Below are 26,561 nucleotides of genomic sequence, written 5' to 3' on the forward strand. Positions count from 1 at the left end.
TGTAGAACATGACACTTCAACAGAAAAGCAAATTTATTTTGCTATGGATAGCTCCTTTCAAAATGTCACCCTTCCTTAAAAGAACAGTCCCCTAGAGGCATAATTTTTTATCTGCAAAGTATACAAGTTAAACAAAGCTCAGCTACAGAAGATAAATTTCTGATATTTTTTCTTAGAAAGTGAGAATTTGGTCAAACCACTGTTTTATCCAGAGGACACAGCAGAAAGACAATCAACCTTTTTAAATTATATTCCTGCCCAAATTTCAAAATGTTTAGCATTCTTCTTCAATTTATAATCTCTCTCTCTCAAAAGGTCACATTACTATTGATTTATCCTCCTACAGCAAAAAAGAAAACACAATTTTTCAATAATTTGTGAAGGTCTCCTGTGGTACATCTATCTGGGCATGATTCATAAAAGATATGATATTTTATTTACCTAGCTTCTTTTGAAGTATTACATTTGACTGGACAGAGAAACTAATATGATAAAATAACCCCCTTCTCATTCTTTCTTCACACATGAATCATGGTTGTTTTGCAAAATAACATTCTTTTTCACTTATATTTAATTTAAAATAAAAGTACATTTTAAAATGTATAAAATACTGTAAATTGATTCAAGATTTAGGTCTCATTAAAATGAACTCTTATAAAATCTAAACCTATGAGAAAATGTTTCTAAGTTGTATTTTAAAGTTCCACTGAAAACAAGAACAAGCTATATGTTTCAGCATTGTAGTAGCACACACAAAACCAAAAGTGAAAATGATCAGGAAAATTATGAGTGAAACTAACAAATAGCTGGAAAGTGTCAAACGGTATTACTAATTAAATGTAATGTTAGGGTTTCTTTTAAACAATGTTTTTAGCAGTATGTTTAATACCAGGAAAAAAAGACTTTCAAAAGTGTTGATTTCTACAGTCATTCATTTAAGTATTTGGTATATTAGTATCAGAAACTGGTATTTGTACAGATAATGATGGTAGGGTAAGACTTACAGAGCTGGGACTAGAATGCCGTCTGACTTTAGGAGATTCTTTCCCTGTTGATGTAGTTTTGAAGTTAATACACGCATTGTTCTCTGAATGAACTCTCTTTACTTGATTAGCTGGTTTCTCAAATGGATCAAAACTGCTCTGTGTTCTCTGAACTCTGACTTTTTTGTCCTCAGGAATTGTGTCCAGGGGTTTGATTACTGAGTCCATTCCTTGGCAATTCCGTGTAGACATCTTTGTGACACATATCTGGGGGGGGAGCAAATAATATACATTGATTATGATGGACATTAAGAACCACAGGAATCTACACACCTGAAATTAAAAAAAGAAAAAGAAATGTCAAATGTAATGGGAACACTGTTTACATTCTGCAATTCCATTATCTAAACATGCATTTTACATACGTACATGTATGCGCGCACATACGCACACATCAAACAATAGCTTGTGTTTATACATGTGTAATACAGGATAGATGAAGATTGGGAAAAAGAAAACAAAGGAGGTAGCCACATACAATTCACATAATGATATAAATTGATAAATTCAGAATAAATGTCTTGATACAAGTTTATTTTAATCTAAACTTTTCTTAGGCTGCTCTTTGTAACAATGCCAGTTCACTTAATTCTACAATCCAGTCACTGATATCCACAAGCAGTATTGATTTCCATTTGGTTAAAATTGGATGAGACTAAACTAAAATAAATGATGCCAGTTTACAAACATACTTTTGGGGCACACTGCAAAGATCCAATACCAGTATATAATTATTGTATTTTTTTTAAATATTGCTTAGACAGTGTCATCATCACCATATGCCTCAGAAAATCAAATTAATAAATCAATACCAGAGCACTGAAATGTGAGATTTCAGCTCAATAGCATGCTAAAGCAAAGAAGTGCACTTCTCATTTGTTCTTCTTGGAGTGTTCAGAATGAACTAATTATGGTTGTGCCTTGGGCCCTGTCCATATAAACAATTATACACATACTTACCTTTTATACACACAAGTTTAAATTTCCAGTTTACATGATTTGACTGCAAAATTTGAAGCCTTGTATCCTAAACTCATATAAGAGATTCAGTTTTTATTTAAAATTAGATCATTGTCAGCCCTCCTGGTTGTCGCAAAAAGTATAAAAAGTTACTCAAGGGCACCTAAAAGTGTGAAAGGCAGCAAATGAAAAGGAATCTACAATGCAAAACAAGCACAAAAAATCTTTAAGAGTTTGGGGGAGGCGATAATTTAATATCAATATGATTATTCTCATATCTATGGGTAAGCAAGTGGTAGGTGTATGCTGTATCAAGAACTCATTAATTATACTCTGAAAACTCCCTAAAGCATGACATAAAATGGGTGTCATACCCAAGATCAATTTTATAGCATTGTGTCTATACAGGATGACTACCTTATAATTATAACTGCTTTGTATTGGATGGTTCAGATAGGAATGATCTTGCCTGATGCAGAGGGCTGACCTAGATGATTTATGGAGGTCCCTTCCCGCCCTGCTCCTCTATGATTCTGACTGATGCAAGCAAACATTTTCCAACAGCAAAACATTGTTTATAATTATAATTATGGCTTGCTTGCTTGGAATCCAATTTATTTTGACTGTTCATAGAAATAAAGGATACAATTCAGAACAACAACACAAAAAATAATAACATTCCTGCATATCACCATACTTCTCCAAAAACTCCAAGGTGACATGTTAATCCAAAAGACTTCCTAATTAAATATTTAAGTAAGGAAATGACAATAGACATTGAGCAATCTGAACTACCACATACCTGTTCAACTCTAATTAAAGGCACATTAGTAATATTACAACTCAGGAATGACAAGGATTCACATTTCATCTTACTTAGATGACCTCTCAATGACAAACAACTTCCTTTAAAACATTACTGGTACCAAAGAGAAGAAGCAACTATTAATTTAAAAATGCCTGTTTTTTGTTTTTAAATCAAGTTACTAGAGAAAGTACAGCATATTTTAAGGATGTATGTGGTAGCCATGTTGGTCTGAAACAAAAAGAAATGCAAAAAATCTAGAACTCTTGGTTCCAAAATAATATCTTTTATTAGACCAACTGGAAAATTGAAAAAAAATATTTTTTTTTCTGCGGTTTCTCAGTCAGTCTAATAAAAGATATCATTTTGGAACCAAGAGTTCTAGATTTGTGCAGTGTATTTTAACAACTCCAAGGATTTAACAAGCTGTCGGATATAAGTTTCTTTTTAAAAACAGTGGTTTTCTTAAACATGTTTTCAAGTCCCTTCCCTTCTAAAGAAACCTCCCCTCTCGTTCCCATACACACACATACTCAAAAGCTATTCTATATATTTCACATTATTCTTTCCCAACCTATGATGCTGGTAAATCAACCAAAATGTTTCTAACAAAGCTGAAGTTGTTTTAAACAGCAACATTAAATTTCCCTTCATGTTTTATCAACACATCTTTAAACTTAGAAGAAAACAAATCAGTAAAGGGAAAAATTCCTTACAAATTTCCAAGCTATTATAAACTAAAGAATGGAAAACAAAGCAAAGCAAATAGTTTAAAAGATAGTAAAACATATCTATCTTCATTAAACTGAGAACGGGCATCTGTAAACAATGAAACCAGCAACTATAATATAAATAATTATGTCAAAATTACTGCTTATTGCCACTATTTTATGCTGAGAAATGTATCAACTTCCATTATGAGGTTCTAATGTGGCCCAAATCCTTATTACTTAAATAAAGTACATTTCCAACAGATCTGCTGCCATCGATTTTGTCTCAGTTGATAATGGAAATAGTTTGGAAATCTTAAGGGGCATTTTTTTCACCTCTAGGTCACTTATTTGACCTAAACACACACACCCACCCACAGCCACCCCCACACACCCACCAATAACAGATGCAAATTTGTCACTTTCGTAGAGGTTGAGTAGCTTATGGAATGAAAAGAAACAAGATTACTACTTTCACTGTAGAGATGCCCTGATTCCAGATGAGGAGTACAGTCTGTGAAGTAGAAAAGCAAAGACTGTTACTGTTTCTGTCCTGTCTGTTCTGTGAAAGATGTACATCGTTAGCTTGTTTTAGCAATCAAACATCCATTCACAGGCAAGTGTTTGTTTTTTCTTAGTGTGTTCTTCAGCATATTAATTAATTAATTGCAATAAATGTGCTTTCTCTTCTGTAAAAGTTTACAATCCACTAACAGTAAGTGGTGGCATAACACAGGGAATGAATAGGAACAACTGCCCCAGGTACAAATTTATGTGGGGTGTTGGGGGTGCAAAAAAATGTGGCTGCTGCCAGCAGCTGTGTGCTCGTGTTCACCACTTCTGCTCTACCGTGGGCAACCAGCTGCGTCCATACACTGCTGAAAATAACTGGTCAGTGTATGCATCAAGGCTAAGTACAGACATTTGGGGGCATTAGGGGGAAGTTAAATAGTTTCAAAATAGCTGCCCAATATCAGGTAAGTTAAGATGGGGGGCTAAAAGGGGGCTGGGGGTCCAGCAGGCTGGAGGGGATTGGGGATCCATCAAGGGATGAGGAAAGGCATGACCAATGAAGGCTGGGGGACAGGCATGCTTCAGAGGGGAGGGGGAGGTGCAAAACCCCAAATGGGGTGCAGGCACAACTTGAGGGTGGGAAGGGGACAGGCACAACCCACAAGATTTTGCTGTAGTCTGGGAGTGTCTGGCAGGATCAGGGGAGCTCACAGGGTCCATAGGGGGGAGGAGGTGGGGGAAAGATCAAAGGTTACTTTTAGCTCCCTGACCCATCCCCCCCAGCAAACCTACAGACCCATTCCTCCCTCCCCTCCCCCACATTGGGACTTACTTCCTCAGCTCCAGCAGCAGCTAATCCTGACAAAAATGGCTGCATCTGCAGTCATTTGTGGGATGGGGGTTGAGCAGGCTGGCTGGTCTGGGGAAAGGGGCTGGAAGGGTGCAAAACATAGCCCCATGCAGGAGGAGGGGGTGGTGAACAGAGCAGCTAGGGTCAGTGGCTTGGTGCTCAGGCCAGGGGCTGTGCAGGGAAAGTATACAGAAGTTCCATGCACCCGTTTGACCTAAATCGAGTAAATTTGATACTATAGATCCAGGTTCATCTTAAACCAGATTCTGCAAATTTTAGACTGGTTTATGTGTATGGAACTTCTATACGGTTATAGATTTAGATGGATTGCTGAACAATCCATCTAAACCTGAGACCACATCTGTAAGTGTAAGGTTGGCACCAGGACAAGCTAAGTTTAAATCAGGTGGTCACTTTGAACCTGATTTAACCTCCCCAAATGTCTGGATTGGCCCAAGGGACCATTGGGCATCGTTTACTGAGTTTCACCAATATCTGCTTAAAAAGCATTTTGGGGATCAACAGAACCTTCTATTAAACTTTTCATGCACCAGAATTCTGCATTTTTCCAAAGGATGCAGCTCTATATCTGCCTCACAAAACCTCAAAAAAGGATGCTATTTGACCAAATGAATCATTTTAACAAAACGTACATTATTCCTAATGTTGTGTGTCATATAGTCAATTATGCCCATACAAACTCTGCCCTTTCTGCAATCTAAAAGAAGAGGTTTGAAATGTCAACACTAAGTCACTGACTATAATATATATCAATATAGCTTAGCACACTATTTTGAGTTTCTTTTTCCTGAGAATGAAAAGAGCTTTCATTTTATCAGATGGGTTACTAGGTCACACATATGCCATGCAGTAGAATATAGAGATTCAAACCTAATTCAGCTTTGAAAGTAGCATTCTTTTCCTAACATAAGAAATACTTGACAATTTTCATATATTTTATTTGTACAAGGTTTGTACAAATGAACATCTGTTTATATAAACCAGGCTTTGGGTTGAGTAACCAAAACGGTATCTTAAACTGTAGCAGATCTGGGACATAGCTTTCTCTTGACCATGAGCAATCATCTGAACTTTGCCATATTTCATGTTGGCTTTTGCATCACAGAGGAAGCATCCTCCATTGCTGAGGAACCAGATTTGCTCTCAAGACTTGTGCATTCCGTTCCGGGCTTTTTTACAGGTTTCGGTGCTACCTTCATGAGGTCTCTCTCCATGTACTCTCCATTTTCTATCCATAAGAAGAGACCACAGTCCTTTTTCCACCCCTATATTGTGTCTGTTTAATCTACAATTGTCTACACAGATTGTAAATTCTTCTTTTAATAAGTATATGTACATACCATGTGACATTTAATTAAAAACTATACATCACCACTAAAGTATACTTTAAATGCATTAAGAACCAAGTAATTTACACATCTCAAAGAGTAATGGTCTATGGAAAACAGTCATTAACTGGGGATGTTTTAGTGGGGTTTCTCAAAAGTCGGTACTATACTTGCTATTCAACATTTGTATCAATGATTTGTAAGCTACCATAAAAAAAACAACCAAAAAAATCCTGCCAACAGCATTTGAGAATATTAAAGGCAGCAGAGTGGAAGCCACATAAAGTGATCTTGAAAACTTGACCAACTAGACTCAATCAAACAGAATGTGCTTTACTACAGGCAAACACAAGAAATTGTGCATCCAGGAACAAGCCATACTACACATTGCAGGACTGTATTCTGGAAAGCAAAGAATCTTAAGGGGATTAATGGATCATAGCTCACAATCAACTCAACGTAAGTTCCCAGGATGACTGTTGGAATTTATTTCTTGGAAGTATAAGGAAAAATATACATAAGGAAAAGTGGACAAAACTATAGGGAAAAGTGGATAAAAACAGGAAAACAATTTAGCTCTTACAGACACTACAGCTGGCATAGCCAGTACAGCAGAGCATAGAATAGTGGTTTTTTTTCAACTGAGCTCTGTGCTGCCATGGCTACACTCCTAGCACTATCCAAGCTAACTAGTTTAAAAGCAGCTCATATACATGTACCCAAAACCGGAGTCATTCAGTGCAGGGGCGACACATAGGGGGTGCACACGGGTATACGTGCACCCCCTGAGCATGGCAGTGCACCCCCTACGAAAAGGCGTCCCCTACAAAAGGCCTGAGGACAGTCGCCGCTCGCCACCCTGCTGCCAACACCTCCCCAGCGGCAACTGTGTGTGGTGAGCAATCTGCGGACAGCATTGCTGTGGTCACTGAACCCTGGTCCCCCCCTGCCACCGACAGCGTTGGCGTTGTCTGTGGGAGCTCCCCGCTCACCACCGCTGCACTCCTGCCGCCGGGTCATTCATGATTCAGTAGCTCCATGTAAGTATACCCTCAGAATGGTACCAATGAGACTAGCCTGTAAGTAACTTCTAGGAGGAAACATTGGATACTAACGGGCTGTTTAAATGTAGCTGACAAAAAGCATAACTGTAATGATCACAGGTTTAATGAAGACAGTCATGTACAAATAAGAAGAATTTAAACAGTAAGTTTCATTGTGGAGCAATAAACCAGCTTCTGCAGTCCTCTCTTCTAGTCTTACTAGGTAAGTAACTGGCTACTACTCCCTAAATGAAGAAGCATCCCCAATTCTAAATTAGGAAGTGTCTTTCAATTATCATTACAAGAACCACTAGTGGCTGGAAGTCAAAGCTGGACAAATCCAAAATGGAAACAGGCCACACGTTGTTATAGTGAAGATGGAACAAACTATCAATGGGAGTGTTAGTGTCTCTCTCATTTGGTACTAATTACAGTAAGGTACAAAGTGTGTACAGGCAACCCCCGCTTACTGCTGTTTCAGAGTGCTATTTCACTATAACGTTCATTCTAAATTGATACCTGATTTCACTTAGCATTCAGCAAGTTTCGCTATAATGCTCACAGTCGCTTTCTTGGGTCATTAAAAACAACTGTGGTCGCCATCTTGGGTCATCAAATACATTTGGTTTCATTTAAGGCTTGTTTCACTTAATGTCCAGTTTTTCAAGAATCAATTAAGAGCGCTAAGCAGGGGTTGCCTATAATCCAGACTCTAGTTTCCTGGTCAGGGTCTATTTTGCAGCCTCTCCAACTGTTTTTATTCTCTAAATATAAGAGCTATTCAAACACACAGGAACGACATCCAGGTAAACCCACCAAGTAAACTCTCCTTCCTAACCTCAGGAGAGAGGCCTTGGCTCAGGATCACTCGATCACCTTGCAACAGAGCTTTCCTCACCAACTCTCCTCCTCCCTCCTCACGGTGCCCCTTTGGAGTTCTTCTAAACATCTCAGCTAGACTCTGTCCTAAGTATCATCTCTCTCTCTCACCTGCCAGCTATGCCTTCTGCAGCACAAGGTTGGCTGTTTATTGGCTCTCCTTTAAAGTGGCAGACCACCCTCTTGCAATAAGCTGTAACCAAACAAGTCAAACTCAATGCAGAAGTAACTTGTTGAAATATAATGACCTATGTTCTGGCCTTAAGCTCTATGAACTCTATAAATCTATAATTTGATGCCCAGCACAATGGGGTATTGATCTCAGTTGGGGTTTCAAGGTGTTAACATAATAAAAAAATAAACATCACATTAAAACTCACTTAAAATACATTTTATGCTTCTTTCAATGCTGGTCCCTGCCAATGCTGGTTCTTCCAGATAAAAATTAGTTCTGGTTTACAGTTGGAAGCAGCTCTGATTCAGCATTTAGGGTAGCCACACTGGTACTGATCCCTCAACATAGATAAGGATTTTCAAGCCTCAAATTTGCCCTTGCACACTGTTAGTGAGGAATCAACAATGGTGCAGCTACACTAATCACTGACCACCTGATGTTAAATCAGGGCTACAGTGTAGGCAATGCACAGGAATGGATACCTCTGTATTAACTGTGACCCTCACCATCAGAAACTTTCATGCAACAACTATGAACTGCATAACAGATTAAAGCAGTAAACAATTAAAACAGAATCAATTTTCAGATTATTTTAATAGCAAAGTGAGAATCTTTTGCTTCATATTAATATTTAAACAACAACATGTTACACTAAACTTTTTTTAAATGTTATTTTTCGCCTTCAGTAGCTTCTACCAAAGCAATATGTTTCCCTATTGGTTGTATTCAATGTGCAGTTTTCACTAAAAAGGCTATTCGATTGAAAGTGAACTTCAGGGCGCATGTCAGAACTAAAGCTTTTAAATACATGAATTATGCTTGATCACAGTAATTTCACTAGAGATATTTCTGCTAGGAAGCTTGCAATAGCCTGGAGGGAAATTCAGTTCCTGTTTCTCCCCCTTTTTTTTTTAAATCCTTCTCTCCTCCCCTAGAGTAAACAAGAGGCTGAAGAGTAAAAGACAGTACCTTGTGCTATTAACCCAAAGGGATTCCATTATTAATTACTAGGAACATAGCATGAACTACACCCCAAAAACATTTCCTGACGTATAAGGATGTCATTTCCATAAATGGTTGCACCTGGAAGACAGACCTCTCTATTCTTTACTGTCCTTCCTAGGAGTGGAAAGGAAGGAAAGAAATAGGCACGCATTAAATTTTGATATGGTTGAAAGCAACTGGCACCTCTACACAGCTTCAAATTATGATATAATCATTAGATACATAACATTTGTTTTTAGAGAACACACTATTATTTGGTGTGATGCCAAGGTCAAGGGGTTTTGGTAAAACCACCAAAAATTTAAATCAGGTACAGCTAACTTGCAGCATGCGCAGCTGCTGTGTGGCAGGCAAGCCCTGAGTGTTTGTTTACTAAAAGGAGGCACTGAAATGGAGACAAGAGTGCTCAAGCTTTCAGCTCTGTGGAGTGGAGCAAGGGCAGGATAGGAGATGTACAGATCACCAGTGAGAGCCAAGTTAGCTTCAAGGTTAGAGAAGGGTGGCCACTGAATTCAGGCCTTCGGATTTTCACTTGTCATATAAAATGTTGGTGTTACAAGGCCCTGGAGGAGTTTACAAAGCTCTCAGCAGTAACACCTGTCTCACATCAGTGTCCTATCCCCCCTTCACTCCATGTGGCCAAATGCTTGAGCCTCCCTACCTCCTCCATTCCAGTACCCAGGACACAAATTATATCAGGTATGCCGCTACAGGACAGGGATCAGAGTGACAAGGAGGGGGCCAGGCCTAACTTCAGGCATGCCTGCCAAAGGTTGGCCACAACTGATTTAGGGCAGAGCTATACAACTTGTAAGTGCCCAGGAGCCCCACAGACCTCCTGGGCTGCACAGGCACCCCTCTCCCCCCCACAACTGCACTATGCACTCATGCAGCCCCATGCTCATCCTCAGCTCCCTGCACTGCACCACCCCACCACAGAAAGCAGAAGCTAGAGGAGGGATAGGGAGCCCAGATACTCTGGCTGCGCTTGCAGCTGGAATGACTGGGCAAGTGGTGACCAGACAGGAGCCTATGGGTTGCCAGTTGGACAGCCCTGATTTAGGTGAAGTGGCTCAAGTTCCAGTCCTGCAATAAACTCTGCAAGTTCAACCACCTGCATCTAGGCAAAGCGAACAATAATGTCAATGAGGTTCTGAACAGATGTGGAGAATTTTCCATTCAGCACATAGATAAGACTTGAACCTCTATCTTAAGAGACATCAGTATTCATTCAACAGTATTCATTTACTCATAGTGCAGGAATGTACTAGCCAAATGAAATGAAAAGAGTCCCAGCCCTGAAGAATTTATAATTCAGGTCTAAAACAGGAACATTTTGTTAACCCCTTTTCTTCATGGCTATACTCTAATTTCATAGAATCATAGGGAAGCAGGGCTGGAAGAGACTTCCACAGGTCATCTAGTCCAATCCCCTGCATGAGGCAGGATCATCGCTATCCAAACCATCCTATACAATCCATAATCTAAACTCTACATGAGGTAGATACCATCAACCTTAACACAGACCCAACACCCTAACCTGCCACAGGTAAAGCAGGGGAACCACAGCAGCCGATGTCCCACTTGTATGAAATACTGTCAATATATGCTCAAGAGATCCCATGTAAAGGGACAAATTCAGCAAGACATTCTCATTTCTCTCTTCTTTTGGAAAAATATATTTCTATAAACAGAAAGATAACCCTAACAGTCTTCAAAACTCATACACATTTATAAAAACACATACCTGTTACAATACATGCACCTGCACACCCATTACAATCCTCACACCCACACTTCAGTGCTTCCATTACAAAAAAACACACCTACCCGTATTCCGTTAACCATCACAATTATACTGTTCCTCTGTTCCTTCCCTTAGTCTCTAGTCTTTAGTCATTTAGTTCACATTGCTGTTGTTGGTGCTGTCACTGCTATTGTCTCTGTCATCATCACTGTCACTGTTCTCATTGCTGATGTCACCTGACCCACTCGATTTGCTTTCTCCTTCTCTGTCTCCATCTTCTTCCTCGTCATCATCGCTCTCCCCCACCCCGGGGAGATATCTTTGAACAGTTTATGCCAGTGGCAACTCTGCCAGGCGATCTCTGCCTTTGTGATCCTCTCTTACTGTCCTCTGGCAGTAGGTCTGCAGCTCACTCAGTCACATTTTAACACAGTCCTCAACTAAGAGCTGTGTGTGCCAGTACGTCAGGAGGCTCCTGGTCTTCCACAGGGCATTCCTGACAAAGGAAAATAATTGATCATGGTGGTCTGATGAGGACCCCTGTTGTCTGGTCAGGTACATATACAGTGCTGCCTCTCTTAACCCTTATCACCTGCAGTGTACAGAAGCACTGGTACCAACACTGCCTTCATGAGCACCATGTGCCCCCCCACTCCCTCATAGAGAGATGCCACATGTGCCACAGACCCAACCTCTGTTTCACTTTGGCCTCTGTCTTTTCCCATGCCTTCTAGCCACTCAACTCTGGGTCAAACTCTACCCTGATGATCTTGACCCCTTTGCAGGAGACAAAGCCCCCCATAGACAAATTCCTGAGTTTGCCCAATGCTGGGCAGGTGCTCTTATTCACAGTGAGGTTGGCCCCCACAACCACTTCATTGACCTACATGTGCTTCGGCACTCTTTCGACTATTTTTCTCTGTACAGGATGCTGAGGTTGTCCATATAGGCCAGGACCCTGGTCTCTTCCCCACTGCCACCAGGGATCATGACGCCACTGATCCCAGGGTCCTGCCTGATCTGCTGAGCTAGGGGTTCCATTGCGCAGATAAAGAGGATCAGGGAGAGGCAGCAGCCCTGTCAGACCCACAACATTACCGTGATTGGCAAGCTCAGGAACCGGTTAATCGGCACCTCACTGCCCACATTTGTATACAGCATCCTTATCCAGACAGTGAATGCTGAAGAAACACCCATTTTCCTCAGCGTCTCAAAGACAAACCAGTGGAATACTTGTTCAAAGGCCTTCTCCATGCTGAATCTAGATCTGGAGACCTTCTGCCCTCTCTCCCATTGAAGCTGGAACATGTCTTGAAGCTGCAACAGGGCACCATGGAGCTGGTGTCCCAACTCTAGGCACAACTGGTCCTTGCAGATGATAGACCCTAAGATGAATTTAAATCACTCAGCCAAGACTTTGGCCAGCAGCTTACAGTCAAAGTTCAGGACAGTGATGGGCTTCCAGTTCTTTAATTCCTCCCTCAGAACCTTCTTGTAAAGAGTCTTTCCATCTTATACTCTGCTTTCTGAATGTCCTTTTACAGTATCTAATGCAGTCAACTTCAGCTCACAAAAAGTTTGTACTAGGTCTCTCTCTCTCTCTCTCTCTCTCTCTCTCTCTCTCTCTCACACACACACACATGCACACACACGCACTTCGGTTAGTCTGCAAGGTGCAAATCTAACCAGCATTCTACCATAATTCAATTTCCTCATTGTGAATTATAGCATGCCTTCCACTGAAAATTCTTTCCACTCACCAATTGGTTTATTGCCTAACAAAATAAAAGGACAATTGGAACAAGTCATAACCACACAGCCTGCAGCACTCCAGAGGTAAAACCCCCTCTCAGCCCTATGTGTTTCTGTAATACTGATCAGCATCCAGACTTCACCTCTTTCCCAAAGGTACAACTTTTCAGTTTATTTAGTCAACCTGACTTCTTAGTTGAAGGGCCCCCTATTAGCTAGATAGGGCTCTCTCTGGCTTCGAAGGAGATTTCTTGTTTGGAGGGGAAATATTGGCTAATTAAAGTGATGCAAAAACAGCTTTTTAAAAAGCAATTTATTGTTTATTCACCAAAACCTATAACAAATTGAGAAAACAGTTAAAAACAACAAAAGGCCTACATTCCCGGACCTTACCTAAATCTTACCCTTTTCTTGAAAAGTAGGTAGGGTTCCTCAGTTTCTGTATCCTAAACATGTTTTAACATTTCCCAGCACCAGTGATTTTAACAATTCCATGGCTCTGACATTATGGTCCCAGTCCTGGAGAAAACCCCTGTTAACCTGGCTTGAGCCAACAACTGGACATTTCCTGATCAGCATCCCATCCAGTTGTCTTTTCCATAGAGATACCCTTTTTCTCATTGTTTTGTGCCTTGCTCTCAGGAGGGTAAATTGAGGTACATGTAATACTAAGTACCATATATGCCTGAATAGAATATAACCCTGATTATAAGACAACCCCCTAATAATTAGATTCTATATACAGAGAATTTATATATTTATTTGTTATAATTTCCCTGGTAGAGAATCTAATTATTGAAGGTTTGCCTTGTATTTGTCCCCCTCCCACTGCTACAGCCAGGAAGATAAATCTGGGGGATTATGTAGCCTCTTTGCTCTCTGCTTCCCCCCAAATTTTTTCCCCTTACAGCCTCTTCTCCCTCTTCTTACTGTCATACTCTGCTCTTCCTGAGAACATGGAAGTGAAAACCAAATTTGAAAACAATGACCAAACAAACATGACTGTAACTGTAGCAATTTACATATAGTGCCCATCCACTTGTTTTATCCAGAATTGATGCAAGGAACATTTTTGGGAACTGCTGCAAGTTTTACGACAGGTACTCCATCAACCCACTTCTCAGCAGCACTTTTGCACCTACTTTTATGTACTACAAACTATGCCTTATATTGATCCCCAGCCAAAGGCTTACACTTTATCACATCATTCATTGGACTGAGCCGTAGCAGAGTCAAAAGCATTTTAAGCCATCGTAATCCCACTGCTCAGTATGTGCATGTACTCCAGATACCACCCACAAAGGATCTATGAGCTAATTAACGCTCACTCATGACTGGAACCAGGTGTTTTTGTCACAAGACCTGGAATGCTGCAAAAATGTATATGCAGATGAGGCACAAGGCAACCTGGTTTGGCTTTACCTTATGGAGTTTGGGGCCATACTAATCATATGCAATAAACCAAGAGAAGGGGCAACAGAGGGATTCTGGGTGAAATGTTTGGGGCTCCATTTGGTGAAGTTTGCCAGGCATTTAAGTCTGGTGAAGAAACAGGAATCATTGAACAACATAGGAAACAAAGTCACAGCTCAGCTGTGGGAGTTAAAAGAAAGTAAAAATGTATGCAGTGTAGTGGCTCACCATGACTCAGCAGTCAGGTAGAATGTGCTTAATGGATACTACCATATGATTTATTCAGATGGGCTGCACTAACTTGTCCTTCAGATAGGCTGAAATACTGTGACCACCAAGGTGGTTTTCCTACTGGCAGGGGAAAGCCACGAACATGGCATGGAGTAGTACCCTGACTGAGGTAATAAAAGTAAAATGACACTGTGTAGTGGAGAGTTATCTGCTTGCAGATAGGACTTCCTACAAAAGCCTCATGGTTAACCTCCCACTTCATAGATTTCATAGACGTTAGGGTTGGAAGGGACCTTAAAGATCATCAAGTCCAGCCCCCTTCCCCAAGGGCAGGAGGTCGGCTAGGGTCAAAGGATCCCAGCAAGATAAAATGTTTCTTGAATGAGTCCAGAGTAGGTGCCTGCACCACTTCTGGAGGGAGTCTATTCCAGGTCTTGGGGGCTTGGACAGTAAAGAAATTTTTTCTTACATCCAACCTAAAACGGTTTTGGAGGAGTCGACTTCCAGTGGAAGGATCCTAGCACTGGGCCTGGAGGCACTGCAACATTAGACCTGTACTTAGACAGGTCAGCACAAGCCCCAATACCCTTTCCTTGGTGCCAAAAATGCTGATGGGAACCCTTTTTTTTGTTTTTTGTTTTTTTTTTTAAAAGGACATTTTTGTGTCCCATATCAAATCCCCCAAATCAATTCCAAATCCCTGCGAGTCATTCAAGAACCATATGTGGCCCTGCTACCGACAAGCATCTTCCACCCCTGCCTGGGGCTTCAAATACTTCCAAATCCTTTGGTAGGCATCCTATGTGCAGGCCCAAGTTTGGAGACTTGGGGTCCAGATGTCCCCAAGTTTTGCTTGCCCTCAGCCATGTATGGCTGCAGCAGCAAGCTAGGGAGGAGTCTCTCATTTCCATAAAGTCAGCATATAGCCAAGATCCTCCCACTGGAAGTGAAAATGGGAGGCTAACTATCCATTACCATGTTCATGTTACTACCCCCTGCCACATTCGTGGTTTTTCCTTGCCAGTAGGAAAACCACCTTGGTGATCATGGTATTTCCCTTGCAGTCTACACTGGATCTGAGCCAAAAGGCCAAGAACAATGGGAACTTACCACAAGGACAAGCCCAGCACAGCTCATCTGAATAAAATATAGTGCTCATTGTGCTCAACCCCCCCCCGCATCAACTTTTTTTCAAGTAACAATGAACCACTACATCAAATACATCTCAACTTCCTCTTTACTCCCATAGCTGAGCAGTGCCTTTCTTTCCCATTTTTAATTATTCCTCTTTCTTCACCAGCTTTAAATGTCTGGAAAACATCCCCTAAATTCTATGTAGATGAGAGGCTCTGTCGCCCCCTTTCTCAGCCCTCAGCCTGTCACATGTGATCAGTGTAGCCCTACCCTGTATGGGGCAGAGGTAGACCAGGCAGCCTTGCACCTCACTTGCATATAAATTTTTGGAGGGTAATGGGACTCATGAAAAGAACACCTGGTTCTATTCACAAGTGAGGAGATAATTAGCAAGTGGATCCTTTGGGGGGGGGGGGATTATCTGGAGCGCACACATATACTGAGCAGTGCAGGGCTGTGGGGTCACAATGGCTGGAAACATTGTTGACTCTGCTAGGGCCAAACCACTGATCTACATGGTAAGTTATAAGCCTTTTGGCTCTGGACTAAAAGCAGCTTCCTACAAACACTGTCCATAAGCCAGAGAGGTGTCAAAGAAAGTATGAGCACCCTTCCTGATGGTGACAGGTTTCAGAACGCTGACTAGAAAAGCAGTCCTCTGCAGGCACTTGACTAAGCAGCAAGAGGGCCCGACAGCCTGCTTCATCTCCTGCTTCAGGTATGCCCTGTGGAAGGCCAGGAACCTGCTCATAAAGAGGAGCGCAGACCCGAGTCAGGGACTGTATTAAAATGAGACTGAGTAAAATGTACTGAGACTACCAAAAGACAAAAGAGGATGACAGGAAACAGATGGCAGACTTCATATGGAAGAGAGGGGATTGGCATAGATTTTTCAGAGGCAAGCCCTCCGAAGAGAACAACAAGGAGGAAAACAGTGAGGACAGCAAAGATGACAGTGATGAATGCGACAATGAGTGAAAGGACTGGACAAACAGGAGGGGGATTTGGGAGGAGGGAGGGTACTGAAGGCGTCTTTTATGAAACTGTGACGTTTTCAAGGGAGTGGTGATGGATGCATGGGTGCAAACTTTGTAATAGGACTAAAATAGTTAAAGAGTGTTTTTGGTCTGTTAAGTGAACCACAGTGGTCACATGACAAGTTAACAGTACAGTTATATATATATATACACACATACACACACACACACACACGTGTGTGTGTGGGTGTAGAAATAAATATGGGGGGGGAGGGGGGCTGTCATATTGAATGTAATATTTGAATGTTTGTAATAGTTGCCCATTAGCCAGTTTAGGAAGAAGACAAGATTTATCCTCTTATCTAGGCCAGTGTTTTGGTCTACGTGCGGAAGGTCCTGACTTTGCTCAAAGTCTTAACTTTTGAATTTTATCTTTACAGGCCTTTAACAAAGTTAACCTAAAAATGACCCTTAAGCAAACATCCCACATTCCAAGAAATCAAATCCTAGGAGCCTTTTAAAAGATTGGAAATAAAAGTCAATTCAGTGATATGGAAATTCCTCAAAGTAATTAAATGATCAACAAAAGAAACTAATTACCAAGCAAAAGAATCTGTTGAGAAAGATCCGAGCCCAAATTTGGGAGTAGTGACAGGTTTGGGTAGGAGGGGCCCAAGATGGCAACTCACTCAATAAAAACTATAACCTACTGTCCCAATTTGGAGGTAACCTCAACGAAGGAAGAATCGCAAGTGTAGGCCGGATCAGACTGATCACCTGAACCACCCTCTCCATGAACACAAATCTCTTAGTTCACGCTGAAGCCACGGAGCACTCGAAAGGGACTGAAGGAAGGGGACTTAGTCCTATCAGTATTGAGGCCAGCCCATTGAACCGTACTGCTGAGGCGAGCCCATTGAACCGTACTACTGAGGCCAACCCATTAAATTGTACTACTGAAGAATGAAAGCATATCTAGATGTGTGGCTTCTCAGAATTCTAGGATTGTAAGTATATTATGAAAATAATAGTATTGATTCAAATTTAACTTTGAGTTGTAATCGTAATTGTTTGGGAAGGAAGTACATTTGGAGCATTGTTTCTGATATATGTAGTTATTGTGTTCTTAATGTTTGTGGTATTTCTTAAAGCTAAGCAGTGTTATATGTGTAGCAAAGAATTTTAAAATAAAATTGTGTTGTATGAATTAAGTGTGTAATCATTGTGAAATCGTGCAAGTAGCTAAAAATTTCCCCACCCAGTGCATCAAACGAATCAGTAAATTGTGTGGGATTTTCTCTATTCCATAACCCACTAGAGACAGGGGCAACGGGGAAAAGCTGTCCATGAGAACAGCATGGTGGATGCAAGCAGAGAAGCCAAAGGACCAGGGAGAAATTTCACTCGAGTAGACCTTTGGGCCAGTCTAAATCATGTATAGACTTTGTCTTTCTCCCAAAAGGGTGGATGGTAGCTACAGCCAAATCTACACCAGCCTGCTTCTTGAACTGCTGCCTCCTGACAGCAAAAGCAGAAATGGGGAGGCAACCAAAGAGAGGCAGAGGTGTAGGGGGTGTATGGAAAATGAACGTGACCCTTCTGGATGATGATAAGATACAGCAGGAGTTCAGACAGCACTACACAGGATGGAAAACCCTCAGATCCAGACACCAGAACCACACAGAGTAGTTTAAAAAAGAGAACGTGAGACTTATTCCAGAAGGCCAGAAGCAGGCAAACATGGAACCAGAGAAGGCAGCACGAATGCCTAAATTGCAAGTTGCAGGGCCTGTGCAAGCAGCTGGCTTGGAGTTAGGACCTGGTATAAGGAACAGGCCAGGACCTGGTATAGGGAACAGGCCAGGAAGAATATCTTCCTAAACTAGGCCCCCTGGATAGAGGAGGGGGAGAAGCGGTCCGCTTATTTTAGCAAGATATAGGAAACCGAGAAGGAAGTGATGACTGGTAGACAGAGCAGGGTTAGAGAACCAGTCGAATGACAAGATGCTGGAGATAGCAGCAGCATTTTACCAGGAACTCTACACTGCATGACCACAGGACCTGGGGGCCATGCAGGATTGCCTGAAGAAGCTCATGTGGGTCCTTGGGGAGGGTGTGCCAGAAGCTGGTGAAGGAGTGGGCCCAGAGAATCCACTGGTGGAGAATTGCCAGATGTCTGGCTGTTCCTCTGAGCCAAGTACAAGAGCCAGATTTGCAAACCAGAAACAGGGACAGACTCCAAACAGCCAGCTTTGTAAAGTATTTTGCAGGGCAACTATTGCAACAGTGTCAGGTATACATGACAGCCAATGTGAGTCCGTGGGCCATGGAGTCCCCATGGTTCTACAAGGCCCTGAAACACTTCCGGGACAAATACACACTGCACAACAAGGCCCCAGAGGCCCTGGTGAACCACCACAAGATACAGGAGGTGGTAACGTTTCTCCTATGGCCCTACCTGGTAACAGCTGCCAGGCCATGTAGGAGTGAATCTTTCACAAGGACCTGCAGAAGGCACAGAGAGACTTGAACCGGCAGGTAGTCCACAGGGCAGTCCTCTTGCAGGCATAATGAAATAGTGCAGGGCAGAGGCCCATTCAACTGTCCCAGGCAATCGTGCCGGTGGGAGGCAGAAACATTTGACCATCTCTTCTGGGACTGTCCATATGCCAAAAAGGTGTTGAAGAGTTCACATACACCTGGTGACGATAGGGTTCATAACCCTGATGACAAAGGTAGTTCTGTCTGGACACCTAACTAAGCAACAAACGGTCCTGACAGCCTGCTTCGACCAATTCATCTCCTGCTTCAAGTACACCCGGTATAAGACCAGGAACTTGCTCATAAACGGACACACAGACCTCCCAGTTGAGGGCTGTATTAAAATTGGACTGAGTGAGATGTACTGATACTACATGAAGACAGTAGAAGACGATAGGAAAGATGACAGGCCTCATATGGAAGAGAGGGCTGGCATAGACTTTTCGGAGGCAAGCCCTCTAAAGAGAGCAATGAGGATGGCAATGAGTGAAAGGACTGAACAAACAAATGGGGAAGATGGGAAGGGAAGGAAGGGAGAGGGGAAGGACTGAGGTAGTCCTTTGCATAATTGTGCCAGTTTAAGGGTGACAATGGTGGGTGCATGGGCATGCAGTGCGGTCTTTGTAATGGGACTGAGAGTGGTGTAGCTCTAAAAGTGTGTTTTGGACTGTAAAGTGAACCACAGCGGTCACACGACAGGTTGTTAAAGGTACAGTTATATATCTATTTATAGATGTAGAAATAAATATTTGAGCAAAAAAAAAGAAACACCAAAAAAAAAACAACCCATAAATTTGTACTATGATAGTAACAAGCGTCCAAACCCTGACCAGAGAAGTGGCACTGTTCAGGCACCTGTCCAACCAGCAGGGGATTCCAATGGCCCACTTTTGACCAATTCATTTCCTGCTTTAGAAATGCCTTGTGGAAGTCCAGGAACCTGCTCATACACAGATGCACAAATCTCTCAATAGAGGCCTGTGGCAAAATGGAAATAAGCAAAATGCAAGGATACCACAAGAAACCAATGGAAGATGTTGGGGAGGATATGGTAGGGATCGCATGGAAGAGGACTATTCAGGGATGGGACCCCTGAAGAGAGCGATGACAATGAGGATGACAGGAGTGGCAGCAGAGATGGTGAGAGAGAAGAAAGTGACAACAACTGATGATAGTGACAACTGAAAGAACTAAGAAATAGACAGGCGTAGGGGAGCACGCAGCCGGGTGGGAGACAAGGTGAGCTTAGGGTTTAGGGGAAAGGTTGTATGTGACAGGCAAGGGTGATGGTAATGAACAAGCAAATGCGCAGACACCCAGGAATGTGGTGCAGATATTGTGACGGGGTGTGTATAGATGTACTTGCAATGATGTGTATTGGACTGTCAAATGAGTCATAGTTGGGGTCAGTGCTTAGTCCAGTGCTTTTCAACATCTTTATCAATGATTTGCATGTGGGGGTGAAGAGCTCATTGGCCAGGTTCATGTACAACACCAAGTTACGGGGAAGCATGGTCACACTTGAAGATAGGCTGCAGATACAGGCAGACCTAGACAGGCTGGCAAGTTGGGCAGATCAAAATCAAATGAAGTTCAACGTTGAGAAATGTAAAGTGCTCCATCTGAGGACAAAAAACCCCCTGCACACCTACAGTTTTGGCAACAACAAACTGGCCAGTACCATGAATTAAAGGGACCTGGGGGTAACAACAGACCACAATATGAATATAAGCCGGCAGCGCAACGCTGTAGCCAACTGGGCAAATAGTACTCTGGCTTGCATCAATTGATGCATCTCCAGCAAATCTAGGGAAGTGATCAAGGCTGCTGTGGTGACAGAGGGAGTGGGGCTGGGGCTGGGGCAGGTGCTGCCCAGTCGGGGTGCAGAGGAGCAGGGTACAGGACAGAGCCGTGGCTTGTCCAGCAGGGGGGGTACAATTCTAGTAGCAACTGTTCGAAAGAACAAGGTTTTCAGGACAGGATCATATTTTTGCCAAACTCAACATTCTACCACTTTAAAAAACATGCATTAACATCATCATAATCAGTGAAGTAAGAAACATGCCACAACGTTGTACAAACTCTGGGGGTCAGGCTAGATGATCTGTTCAGGTTCCTCCTGACCCTAGCTACTATGAAACTATGAAACTTTCCATACATTTTAGAAAAACATGTTATATTAGGTTTTGAATTCCCACATGTAGCATTGTAAAACAAAAATGAAGTGTATGCATTTTCCTCATCCAATACATATGAAACTTTGAAGATGATGTTTGTCTTAATTTTGTTTCTGTTGCCTGAAATCTCTGATCTCTGTAAAATGGGATCTGGGTAACTCTCTCCCATTTTTAAGATCCAGAGTATGTGGATAGTATATATAACATATGTAGGCCTGTGTTTCATGGGGTATAGGTAACAGGTTGTGTCATGTTACAACCTGATGTAGGTTTGATCTATGTAGCAATGACATTAAACATGCATAGTCATAAGATGCATTAACATAAGGAAGTGAAAAAGGATTGGTGTATTTCCAAAGTATAACCAAATAGGGAAAAACTCTGCTAGGTATAAAATGGAAGAGGATTGGTGTAGCCCCAAAAGAAACAAATATGAAAAAACTCTGCATTAAATAATATACTCTGGTTAAACAAAGGAACTCCAGATTTCTCCACAGCTCAGAGAAACCTATCCAGAGAAAATGTCCAAGGAAAGAGTGGACCAGTGGACCTGTTTTCCTCTTTAATCCAAGGCTACATAAGCATTGCCTTTATTAATACAAATAAATCTTTGCTATTGTATATCCTAATGAAGTTTTCGAGGAGTACTTATTCAAACTGAAACTTATGAAGTTTTACTCTGTCTGCTCAGTTCCTTGAGAATAACTATGAAAAGACATGACATACTTTGAGAATCTGAGTTCTTTTTCCACCTAAGGCAAAAAAAACCAAAACAAAGCCGTGAAGTCAGTCACCTAACTTCTTAACATTCTATTTCTTCATCTGTAAGACAGGAAAAATTACATATTCCCAACACAAACAGAAACTATGAGGACTAATTAGCTTTGTAAACTATTTAAATTTTCTCAAGTGAAATGTCAAATAAGTATTATGAATTGTACAGCAAAAGCTCTACATTATTTGTCACTCAAATTCCTATCTGGTCTTCAATTTTTCTTACCTTGAAAGTATTTTATTTTCTAATGTGCTTTAATACAAAATATAAAGCTAGGACTATGCAGTTTTATAGGATTCTAAATACAGGCGACCCTTGCCATTCACGGGAGATACGTTCTCGTATCCCCCGCAAATGGCAAAACTTATGAATAAGGCTTTGCATTCATGAACACACTGCCACCGAGCTGGGGCGGGGCATGGCCTCTCTGGCGACAGCAGCGGTGGGAGCGCAGCCGTGGGACCCCGGTGGCAGCAAGTGCAGAGCTCCCAAGGAGCTCCTTTAAATGTATTTAGCAATATGAGGGCAACATTACCAACTCCAGCAAACAGATTTAACCATTGGAAGGTAAGAATGAGGGCACAGATGGGTCAAAAAAATGAATGAGGATTCTGAAAGGTCTGCATAAGTGGCTCAAAGGGTAAATTGTGTGTTGGTATGAAGATAGGCAAGAGGTAAAAAGACAACCAGTTGAGGGGGGCTAGGAGGAAGCAATAAGTGTTACAATCAGATTGGCTCCAATAACAGGAAAATTAACATTATTGACAATTGCATTTTTTTGGCCAATAATGTCACCGATAAATGCCACATGCATGCATGTGGCCAGGAATGCAGCCTGGCAGCCTGGAAAGCTGTGCCCTACCAGTAAGTCTGTTGGGGGAAAGGGGCATGGAGGAGGCAGATCAAGGCCCCTACAGAGAAAGTGGGAGTGGGGCAGGGGCAGATGCTGCCCAGCCAGGGTGGTGAATGCAACCCCAGGGCAAGGAGTGGGACAGAGCCAGAGGCTTCATCCAGGGAGGGGAGGTGGGGGCTCCTCACATCTGTGTACACCCCAGGGGGAGGTATGGGGGCATGTGCCCCTTGGATTTGTGTGTAGGGGGAAGGCAGGCTGCCCACTGTGGGTTCAGGGCCAGGGGCTGCATCAGTCTCTTTCTGGAGGGCTGGGGCTGAGCTCAGGGTAGGGGGGCACAGGGTGAGTTCAGCTGCACAAGGCAGGCAGCAGCAGTGGCAGCACTGTGGTGGGGCTTGGGGAGCTATGGTTTCCCCAAAATTCCTATAGTCACCCCTCCCAGCACCATCACTGCTGCCTGCCCCACACATCTGAGCCCATCCTGAGCACTGCTCCAGCCTAGCCCACCTGCCAGGAAGAGGCCAGCACAGCCCCTGGCCCCAAGCCCACAACAGACAGCCCGCCCTCACCCCACACACAAATCCAGGGGGCACATTCTCCCCATGCCTCCACCTGGGGTGTACACAGTAGCGGGGAGCCGCTTCCCTTCCCCATCCCGCCAGCATTCCCTGGACAAGCTACCCATGGCATTCACCACCCTGGCTGGGCAGCACTTCCCCTGCCCCAGCCCCACTTCCTCCCTGACTGTGGGGGCCTCGATCTACCCCCCCCCACACACCCCTTCCCTTCCCCACACTACTTCCCCGCCACAGACTTACTGTCAGGAGGCTGCTCTCCAAGCTGCCGGGCTGCAGTCAATCGGCTATTGGATCAGCTATTATGGCTGGTTAATAATCAGCCATCAGTATGGGCCATGAAAATTTTTATGGATGCACACCTCGTTACAATGGCATGTAAATAGACAACATGAGCTTGGGTCAGAAATCTTAAAAGACAGAAAATAATGTTAAGGAAAAATACAAAAAAAATCAGACATAGCAGGTATCAGACAAGGCTTGAAGTACCAGATGTTCACTGAAAGCTGCTTCCAGCTGACCTAGACCAGGCACAGACATTCAGTTTTTACTGGGAAAAGCCATTCTCCCAGCAGAAACCAAAAGTGTAGATATATTGAGGCTTTTCACAGAAAAATAATGCAGCAATGAACAGGATTAAATCACCTCTAGGAGATTGAAGATCTATACATTTTCTTCCAGTTTAACTCCTTCAGACTGCTGGGGACTTCTTGGAAACCAAGAGTGAAGCTAAGGCAAATGCTTCCTGCCTTCCACAGACCGAGACCACCTAATTTTGAGGTGTGGGGAGTAGTTGTTCCCCTACCTCCTGTCAACTGGGTGGTGATGGGAGCAGCAACCACCACTCCCTTCTTCTTCCCCAAACCAGGCACTCCCCAGATTGGGGAAGCAGCAGGGAGCTTTGTTAGCTCCTACTAGCCTCCCTCTGCTGCCTCCTCTCCCCAGCAGAGGAGGCAGTAGAGTTGCCCAGGAGCAGAGCTGCGGGAAAGTCTTCCCGATCCATCTCTCAGCTCCTGCCAGCTCTCCCTTGCTGCCCCACTGCCCAGCTGGTCAGCGATTTAGAAGTCAAAGGCTAACTCCAGTAACTACTGTTCTTTTTTTTTTTTTTTTTAAATCACAGCTATTGTTAAAAATATACATTCTCTGCCATCTAGAACAGGTGCTGGAAAGCTATAGCCCACAGGCTGAATCCAACTAGCAGAGCCTTTGGATCTAGAGCACAGATATGGAGTGTTGGCAGCATTTGGCTGCAGAGACAAGCACAGGCTTCAGGTGCTCTCCCTATGCCACCATGGGGAGAAGTGCCATTTGTAGGCACTTTACCTGTTCCATCATGGAGGCAGGCAGCAGTGGCAGCAGGGTCCTCGCACCCAGCCTCCAACGTATCTCCAACCCACAGTGGGTCATTTCAGCCCACAGCCAGAAAAGTCTGCCTATCCCTGATCTAGAAGAATACAAAATGTAAAAAGGTGACTGAATTGCCACATGGAAGAACTTCTGAACTGCAAGTTTTTCTATTATCTCTATTTACATGGTTGCCTCAATTAACCCATCCAGAGAACAGGTATTGTTCTTGCTAAGATTAAGGGCACAGCTAAATCACAGATTCAGGTGATTCATTCCCTGACCTATACATGACAGTCTAATATTTGAGCACAGTAGACCTGTGATAGGAACTCCAAACCAAAAAAGCTATGATAATGTTATCTTACTGTTTTCTTCGTTAATAAAATCAACTCTCTAGAAAGCAGTGGAGTTTTGACATTATTGCCTTAACAGAGTTTACAGAAACTTTACTGAACTATGAAGTAGATTAGGACAGAAACTCTCTCCCAAGCATTAGGTTGTTAGTGATACGGTAGATTTGTTGGCTCTTTGGGTTTCAGTGATTACCTCCCATGGACTTCTTTGATAATTACTTCATTAATTCTATTATGAAGCATTCATATCTTCTGCCACGTCTTAAGATACACTAATGTAGTGTTAGATTATGCTGATTTGAAGAGCTTTTGCAAAATTAAGTGAATATAGACAAGCACAGGCATATCCATTAACAGCACATATTCAATATATTACTTGATTCAGGGAGCAATCAAGGACCCCTTCAGTCACGAAAGGCAATTTTTGCTAGCTGGCATGCTGTACAGCTTCCTTTTCTACAGCTTCAGTAAAAACTACATGCACATGCTTACTGCACTACAATAGCCTCTAAAGATTAGTGTGATCTGAAGCAAGCACAAAACTGGTAATTCCTGACACCCAAGATCAATTTACATTTTATTTGCCTTGTGACTTTGGACAAAACACATATCCATTATATATGTATATATTCATTAATAAAACCAAATCTCTAGAAAGTGGTAGAGGTTTGACATTACTACATTAACAGGGCTTTCAGAAACTTGACTGAATTAACTGGGTATGCATACCAATAAAAATGAAATTCAATAGTTTGTCTCATAGCTGGTACAATTTTCAAATAATGATTGTACAGTGTTTTAGAAATGCACAGAAATAGGTCTCTGTACTCCAAACTCATTCCATACTATATGTAATTTAAATTAGTGGATTTTTACCTCTTTCATCTAAGTTTGCCTACTGCAAAGCTTCTACACTCCTTTGCCGAGTTACTCAGTAACTGGTTCTATTCTCCTCTGTAACCATATGAACAGCATTTAAAAATAAAGATTAAAAATATATTTTCAATCACTTTCCCAACCAAGAATATTGTCATCAGTTCAACCGCCTGTTGTAACAGATGGTTGCAAGTGCAAAAATTATTCAAGTTTTTGCAATTTGACTTCCGTACATGCATCATTAGTAATGTCGTATTAATTTATTATTTTTTAATATTAAATAGTACTGATTTTAAAGTGGTCTTGTATTTAACCCTTCATGCCTCTCTTCAGAACATGAAATGGTTCAAAGCGCACACAAAAATACAGTAGCTCATCCAAACAATATTTAACATTTGAGAGACTATAGTGTCTGAGGTGTTAACGGGACAATGCCTATTTTTGCTAAAATTCTGAGAGTAACTGTAACAGGGAAGGCCCT

At 42.3% G+C, this 26,561-nt stretch overlaps 1 protein-coding gene across 4 annotated transcripts in view; it reads right to left on the bottom strand.

Moving 5' to 3' along the window:
• CDK14 (cyclin dependent kinase 14) overlaps nt 1-26,561 on the bottom strand; it is a 676,419-nt gene that overhangs the window by 516,166 nt on the left and 133,692 nt on the right. For all 4 annotated transcript variants that reach the window (XM_059729021.1, XM_006258932.4, XM_019497918.2 and 1 more), the window contains one exon: nt 1,005-1,250. In XM_059729021.1, coding sequence (XP_059585004.1) covers nt 1,005-1,250 — 246 coding nt within the window. The remainder of the gene's footprint in view (nt 1-1,004; nt 1,251-26,561) is intronic.

Source organism: Alligator mississippiensis, chromosome 5, assembly GCF_030867095.1.
Source record: "Alligator mississippiensis isolate rAllMis1 chromosome 5, rAllMis1, whole genome shotgun sequence".
Taxonomy (NCBI): domain Eukaryota; kingdom Metazoa; phylum Chordata; order Crocodylia; family Alligatoridae; genus Alligator; species Alligator mississippiensis.